Source organism: Trematomus bernacchii, unplaced genomic scaffold, assembly GCF_902827165.1.
Source record: "Trematomus bernacchii unplaced genomic scaffold, fTreBer1.1, whole genome shotgun sequence".
Taxonomy (NCBI): Eukaryota; Metazoa; Chordata; class Actinopteri; order Perciformes; family Nototheniidae; genus Trematomus; species Trematomus bernacchii.
Window position 1 is genome coordinate 768077 of NW_022987803.1, and position 8295 is coordinate 776371.

The 8295-nt window shown below is 44.1% G+C and overlaps 1 protein-coding gene across 1 annotated transcript; it reads left to right on the forward strand.

The window, feature by feature from the left end:
• Positions 1-564: 564 nt before the first annotated feature.
• Positions 565-2163, forward strand: LOC117498586 (golgin subfamily A member 6-like protein 2). Its single transcript, XM_034150784.1, has 2 exons — positions 565-810; positions 1324-2163. The coding sequence occupies exons 1-2, from the start codon at positions 565-567 to the stop codon at positions 2161-2163; spliced, it is 1086 nt and encodes a 361-aa protein (XP_034006675.1).
• The last annotated feature ends 6132 nt before the right edge of the window (positions 2164-8295 follow it).

The window sequence follows — 8295 nt, forward strand, 5'->3', positions numbered from 1 at the left end:
CATTCTACCTCTGAGCCTGATTTCCTAGCCTTTGCCCAGGCCTTGTTTCTCTCATGTAGGAGACTGGACAGTTCAGCAGAAAACCAAGGATTGTCTCGTCCCTTTACTCTAAAAGTACGTAGGGGTGCATGTTTATCTATAATTTCCATAAAACCAAGATAAAAATAAGACCATGCAGTTTCAACATCAGCACACAGATCGATTTTTCCCCAATCAAACCCAAACAGATCATGAACAAAACCCTGCTCCACAAAATGTGTTATGTGTCTCTTAATAATAATACGGGGTTTAACCTTTTGGACCTTAGTGTCCCTAATTGTGGCTACAATAGTGTCCGGCAGTGGCTCAGTCAGTAGGGGCTTGGACTGAGAGCCTACGTGCGTGTTTGGTCCCGGAAGGAGAGAAGTGAATTGTTTGTTTTTGTGTGATTCTCGTTTGTTTCGTCCTACGTATAGTTTGTTTTTTTGTTCGTAGTTCCCCCCCCCAAACAGCTTTGCTGTCTGGGGGTTCCCCCCGACCTGTGTGTTTTTCTTTTTGATGGATATACTGGCAACGAAAACTGGAATGGCTTTATCAACTGCGTCACGGATCACGGACATTGACACATTACAGCGGAGTGTGGAGAGGGATGGAAAAACTGTGAATGAACAAGGAAAGGACAATGACAACGAGAATACGAGCGGACAAAATGGAAAAACAGGAGTAGGGGAACAAAAAGAGGTGAGAGAGGAGCTGGAGAGGGTGGTGGAAGAGGAGAAATATAAAAGAGAGCTTACTGTGGTGGTGGCGGTGGAAAGCGGAAAAGCAGTGGTATCTGTAATGGATCTGCTAAAAGGAGTTAAAAAAGAATGTGGAGAGGTGATGGGGTGCAGGGTGAAAGGAGATGGCCTATATGAAGTGACAATGGCTGATGAAAAAGGAAAAAATAAAATAATGGATGGGATAAGGATAAACGGAGCCATGGTGCGGGGCAGAGACTGTATGATAAAAGAACTTACAGTATCATTCCTTAACATACCGGCTTACATTTTGGATACCACAATTAAAGGCAGATTGGCAATGTGGGGGGTTCTGCCTGTCTCGGCAATAAAGAGAAGAGTGTGGCCAGGCACAAAGGTTGCTGATGGGACGAGGTGCCTGCGGGTGAAGTTCAACAAGGAAGTAACGTCACTCCCGTACTCAACCAGATTTGATACTCTCGAGGGTCCGGAGTACTTCAGGGTGATCCATGATAAACAAGTGCCGGTCTGCAGGTTGTGCATAAGGCCAGGGCATTTATATAAAGAATGCCCTGAGTTCAGATGCTATAAATGTGCCAAGCAGGGACACTATGCCCGGGACTGTGTGGCTCGGGAAGAGGGGGCGAGTGGAGCCAGGGGGAGAAGAAGTGCCCAGGCGGAAAAAACAGCTGAGAATGAAATTGAGGAAGAGGAGGGTGGAAGTCAGGAAGAGAGTGAAGAAGAGGGCAGAAGTGATGAGGCTGGGAGCAGTTTAAACAAAGAAGCTGTGGCTGCTGTTGCGGCTATATTTGTTGCTGCTGCTGCAAAGAGAGCCGCTGATACGGCTGCCGCTGACGATGGAGGAGACGGAGGGAGGAAGAAGGGGAAAGCAGACTACGGAGGTGCGTGTAGTAGTGGAGCCAATGCTGCTGCTGTTCCAGCTGCTGATGTTCCTGCTGCTATGGATGCTGGAAAGGCTGCGAGGAGTGGTGAGGGTTTGGTGGATACTGAGGCGGATGCTGATGTGGATGTTGATCCGGGTGCGGATGCTGATGCGGATGCTGATGCGGATGTGGAAGCTAAACCTGATGCTGGAGGAGGAGCTGTTGGTGAGAGGAAAGGAGGAGAGGGAGCAGGAGATGGAGGAGGTGATGGTGGAGACGGGGGACAGACTGCTGAGGAAATGGAGGTCAGTTCGGTCGTGTCTGACATGGAGGAGGGAGGAGACTACGAGGAGAACGAGTCTGATGGAGAAGAGGTGGAGATGATGGGACCTCTGGGGGGGAAGATCTTCGGAGAGACAAACGCTGTGATAAAGAGCAGAGGAATAAGGAGAGAATCCAGCAGGCTAAATGCAAAGAGGAAAGTAGAGAAGGATAAGGAGGTGGAGAAAAGACGGGTGAAAACGTCAGGAGGAGCTACAAAGTGTCTGGAAAAAAAATGAATAGAATGAATACAATTACAACTTTCATAACACTGGTAATGGTGACAATTTCCTCCTTCAATGGAAATGGGCTGAGGTCCAAGGACCGGAGAGAGCAGGCCTTAATAATATGTGACTCAGACATTATATGCTTGCAGGAGACACATTGGGATGAGAGGTGTGTGGAGGATGTAAGGAAAGAGTGGATGGGAGAAATGTATGTAAATAATGGGAGTGTGGGTGCTAGAGGGGTGGCAATATTAATTAAAGCAGGGGTGGTAACGAATATAAGGAAAGTTGAGGATGATGGTGTTGGGAGAATGGTTGGGATAATGTTCGAGTGTATGGGGGAAACTTTTAGATTAGTTAACGTATATGCACCGAATGAGGTTAGAAGGAGGAGGGAGTTTTTTGAAGGGTTGGAGGGTAAATGTGGGGGAAAATGTATGATTGTTGGTGACTTTAATGTGTGGTGTTCGAAACTGGATGTGTCTGTTAATATGGGTTTTAATAGTGATTCATCACGTGGTGCTCTCAAAACAATAATGGGGACAAATGGGCTGCAGGATGTGTGGAGGGAAAGGAACAGTAGGGAGCGGGTTTTTTCTAGGAATCAAGTGGTGGGAGGGATATTAAAACAGAGTAGAATAGATTTAGTGTGGAGTAATTTAGGGGAGAAAATTGGCAGAATTGAGTATAGGAATACTGCCATGAGTGATCATAACATCTTGAGTTTCTGCATTGGAACAGTGATGAGAGGAAGAGGAGGAGGAGTGTGGTGCCTAAATGCCTGTCTGCTGAAGGATGATGGATATAAAGTTAAAGTGAGAGAATGTATGGAAAAAAGGGGAGGTTTGAATGGTGAGGATGTGGGGGTGTGTTGGGAGGGATTTAAAAATGAAATAAAAGGGATAAGTATAGGATTTTGTAAAAATAGGAATAAAATAGAAAGAGAGAAAGAGAAAAAGGTTAGGGAAGAGTTACATTTAGAGGCTCAAAGGGTAGATATAGAAATAGGGAGAGATCTGGATGAGTATAGTCGTTTGAAGGATGAGCTGGGGGAGATAGAGAAGAGAAAATGTAGAGGGGCTATAGTTAGAAGTAGGGCTAGGTATGCGGTTGAAGGAGAGAAAAGTACAGGGTTTTTTTTGGCATTAGAGAAAGTAAAGCAGAGAAAGAATAATATAGAGCAGGTTGAAGGAAAAGGAGGAGAAATAATATCAGATTTTGTAGGGATTGCTGAGAGAGTTGAGGAGTTTTATAGGGAGTTATTTGAGGCTGAGGAGATTGATAGGGAGAGCTTAGAACAGGTGATAGATAGTATGGAAGCTAGGTTGAGTGATGAAGGTAGGGAAATGTGTGAGGGGGAGATAGGACTAGGGGAGATAGAGTTAGCAATAGCAGGGTTAGGTAGGAATAAGAGTCCAGGGATAGATGGTCTGACGTCTGAGTTCTATATAGAGTTTAAGGAGGGGCTGGCGCCAATACTCCTTAAAATGTACAGGAGCCTGGAGGAGAGGGAGGAATTGCCGGCCGGTATATCTACAGGGATTATTAGTATATTGTTTAAGAAAGGAAATAGGAATAAATTAGAAAACTATAGACCACTTAGTATGTTAAACACGGATTATAAAGTGCTAGCACGGGTGTTAGCGAATAGAATTAAGAGGGTTATAAAATCAGTAGTGGGAAACACACAGGCGTATAGTATTCCAGGGAGAGATATTTGTGACACTATTAGTAGTATTAGGGACACAATTAGTCACATGAAGGAGGGTATAGGTGGGATAGTAGTTAGTTTAGATTTAAATAAAGCTTTTGATAGGGTTAGTCATGGATTTTTGTATAGAGTGTTAGAGAAGGCAGGATTTGGGAAAAGATTAATAGGGTGGGTAAGGAGGATTTATAGTAGTGCAGTCAGTTGCGTTAAAATTAATGGGGTGGTAACCAATGTGTTTAAATTAGGGAGGTCGGTCCGGCAAGGATGCCCTCTCTCAGCAATGCTGTACGCGCTGTCAGCCGAGCCCCTCGCGACTCTGCTGCGGCAAAACAGGTTTATAAAAGGAGTGGAGGTGCCAGGAGGGGGGGTTAGTTTAGTTTATCAGTATGCAGACGACACCACCATTACAGTTAAAGATAGGGAAAGTGTTAGGGAAGTGTTGAAGACAGTCAGTTTGTATGGTAGGGCATCAGGAGCTAGGGTGAATTTAGATAAATCAGAGATTATGTACATAGGACAGGTGAGGGATAGGAGTTGTGATATAGGGTTGAAGGAAAATAAGGACTATTTTAGGGTGTTGGGGATCAATTTAGGGATTAAAGAAGTGGAGGGTAGGGACAGACAGTATGTAGAGTTAATTAATGGAATAGTGAAGACGTTGAGGTTTTGGAAGATGAGGGGGCTTAAGTTGAGGGGGAAGATAGCTGTAGTGAATGGGTTAATCATGAGTAGGGCACTTTATATAATGACGGTTTTAGATGTGCCGGATAGTGTAGTGAATGAAATAGATAAGATAGTTAGTGAGTTCATATGGGATGGGAGGGGGGTAAGGATAGCTAGAGAAGTGCTAGAAAATGAGTGTAGGGATGGAGGTTTACAGCTGATAAACTTAAGAAGGAAAATTAAAGCAATTAGGATTAAAATGATGGTTCGCTATTTGGGAAATAAGGAAGATCAGTTATGGAAAATATTCTTAAAGGAACAAATAAATAAATGTGGAGGATGTGGTGATAGTGCTATTTTTATGGTGCTAAGAAAGGGGATGTTGAAAGGTTTGAGTGCTTATCAAAGGGAAGTAATGAGTGCATGGGGTGAGTTTTTGAAGTATGTTAGGTATGAGTGTGTGAATGTGCAGCAGGTGTGGGAGCAGCCGATCTTCCTTAACCCAAGGATCACTCATGAGCAGTGTTCCTTATTCAATCTGCCGATGTGGAGAGCGGGGATGAGGAGGGTTAAGGACTTAGTTTTAGAGTATGTACCAGGCTTTATGAAGGCACAGGTGATAGTGGATGAGGTTAGGGAAATAGATGAAGTGATGTATCCAGGGACAGCTGAACGAATGATGGAAGAAATCAAAGATGGAATGCCGAGTGAATGGTTAACAATGATTGAGAGTGAGATCGTTATAGGAAAGGAGAGTGTGGTTGATTTATATGTGGGGAAAGAGGATGTCAATGTTAAAATAGAAGATGTTAAAACAAAAAATATGTATAAATGGTTAAAAGGGGATGTTATTAGGAGACCTGCATCAGAGAGAGTATGGACGAGTGTTGTGAAAGGTCTGACTGGTAGAAGAATGTGGGAGAATGTGAAAATTAAATGGAACAGTATTGAATGTGAACATTTTGATTTTTTGTTGAGACATAATAGGGTGTTTAACAATCTGATAATTAGTCATTTTGAGGAAACTGTTGAGAGAGAGTGTGATGTTTGTAGAGACCAGGTTGAAACATGTTTGCATGAGTTTGTTGAATGTAGAGAGCTTGGTGTTTTTTTTGGAAGGATGAAAGAGTTAATTGGTAGATGTTGGAATGAATGGTATGTGAGAGAAATGGATTGGAAGGAGCTGTGGCTGTTTGGTGTGATTGAGAAGAAGGATGAATGCAATGTGAATCTGTTAAACTATGTTCTGAGCCACGCCAGGCGTGCGGTCCAGATAAGGAGGAACATTGCCCATTTCGAGGGTAAAATGTCTGACGTGTGGCACATAATGAAGAGGACAACAAAAAGGGACATAAACCTTGTTCTCATACATGTGAAAAAGGACATATTTTGTGAGGATTTTGTAAATGGCAGCAAATTAATTGAGATGGATGAGGAGGGAGCTTTGTGCTTCAACTTTGAAAAGTGACATAAGACACACTACTTTTCAGTGAAATAATGACAGTATATGTCATTTTTTGTATGCGTTTCATACATTATATGCAGAAAGTACTTTATGTAATTGTGATGAACTGTTAAATGTCTATTTTTGATAATAAAAGATAAAAAAAAAAAAAAAGTAGGGGCTTGGACTGGGAGCCGTAGGGTCGCTGGTTCAAGTCCCCGACCAGACCTAAATATGGAGTGTGGACTTCTACTTGGAGAGGTCCCAGTTCACCTCCTGCCCTGCCGTGGTGCCCTTGAGCAAGGCACCGGACACCCCCCTTCCCCCCCACATTGCTCCCCGGGCGCTGTACAATAGCTGCCCACTGCTCCTAGTACTAGACTCCTTGTACTAGGATGGGTTAAAAGCAGAGGCCAAATTTCACTGTGTGTGCTGTGTGCTCTGCATGTGTGACCATTAAAGAGGGTTTCATCCCTCCCTATTCTATACAACACAGTGGTCACTCACATCATTTGCAAATACTCCCACAGATGGGTATTTATAGGGAACATTAGTTAGAATGAGATCAATTAGGGATGATTTATTAGGGGACTTAACGTTAGGGCGAGTAGGACTGTCAACAATCTGAGTAACATTCAGAGAGATACAAAGGTTTTTAAAATCCTCTGATACTGCAGTTAACCAGTCCCAGTTAAAATCTCCAAGTAGCACTATTTCCTTGTAGTCTAGTTGTGATAAAAGTTTTGCTAGTGAAGACAAGGAGTCCTTGACAGCTGAGGGGGGTCTGTAACAGCCCACCACCATGACTTGTTGCCCCTTTGCCACTTCTATATTTAAGGCTAAAAATTCGAATTGCTTACTGACAGATTTGGAGATCAATGTGGTTACACTGAACTTATTCTTAACATAAATGGCAACTCCACCACCTTTATTAGGCCGGTCTGAACGATACACATTATAACCATTTAAGGATATGTCAGAGGCCAAAATAGTTTTATTTAGCCATGTTTCTGATAACACAATGACGTCAGCGTCAGTCGAGCTCGCCCAAATGCGGACAAAATCTAGTTTACCTAACAGACTGCGCACATTCAAGTGGATGAAACCCAACCCAGATCTAGCTTTAAAATCAGCAGGACTAGCGATCTGACTACTACTACTGGGCGGACCAGGGTTAGGTTGAACATTTCCTGACAGTAATAACAACAAAAAAAACAGGCATCTTTTCCTCTTAATCGACACACACACATTGTCATCTACTTTAGAATCACCGGAAAAGTCTGCGAGAGTTTGATTAGAGCTTAAGAAGCAGTCCTGAAGAACCATCATCGCAGGCAAACAAAAAAGACAAACATATTTTGTCGAGCAGATTGTCTGCGACAAGGTGACCGGTAAATGTTTGTGTAAGACATCCGAATCTTTACAGGGGATGTCCACTGCGGGCGGTAGAACAGACCTGAACCCAGTCGACTTCTCCGGATGACGAGAGAACTTCTCATTGTCCAAAATAGCTAACAGGCATAGCAGAATCACAAAAGGGGCCATTTTCCCAGACCAGCACAGCATCCGGATAGGTGCGCAAGCAGGCCCGAAACGTGGAGGCGCTCCGGTCTCTCCGCGATGACCCCGGTGAAAAACCTCCTCAGCACAGCAGGATAGGCGAAGCAGGCCCAGCTCGAGGCGTAGAGGCGCTCCGGTCTCTCCGCGATGTCCCCGGTGAAGATCCTCCTCAGCACAGCAGTACAGGATAGGCGAAGCAGGTCCAGCCTGAAACGTAGAGGCGCTCCGGTCTCTCCGCGATATCCCCGTGGTAAAACCTCCTCGGCACCTTAGAGCACGACAGGTGGAGCAGGTGGATACAGGCCTCCGCTACAGCAGGTGTAAAGCAGGCCGCAGCCCGAGCGCGAAGCCGCTCCGGTCTCTCCGTTACGTCAAAAGAAACGTACACAATACAGCCCCAGACAAGCTCAATGTGTCTGCCTGCTCTCAATAACACTGATAGACTGCTCCTATCTGTTGTAATGAGGAGGTGCTCCTATCACTTGTATTGAAGAGCTGCTCCTATCTGTTGCATTGAATAGGTGCTCCTATCTGTTGCATTGAAGAGCTGCTCCTATGTGTTGCATTGAAGAGGTGCGGACTGTGCATGCACCACTTATAACGAGTCAATGGGCAAAGATTTCTGCGCCCCAAGCAGGAAACACGTGACTTATCACTAACTTTAGACATCTTAAAACAATTTGTATCGATATTTTATCGTAGATTATACATTTAACTGACACCAACTATATAATATGTACCTTGTTCATTAACCTGTTAAGCCCTG

What these genes read in the sequence shown, in the direction of transcription:
- LOC117498586 (XM_034150784.1), top strand. Translation starts at nt 565, where the DNA reads ATGGCTTTATCAACTGCGTCACGGATCACGGACATTGACACATTACAG. An exon ending in TGGAAAGCGGAAAAGCAGTG is followed by an intron (nt 811 to 1,323) that starts GTATCTGTAATG and finishes TGTGCCAAGCAG; the next exon opens with GGACACTATGCCCGGGACTG.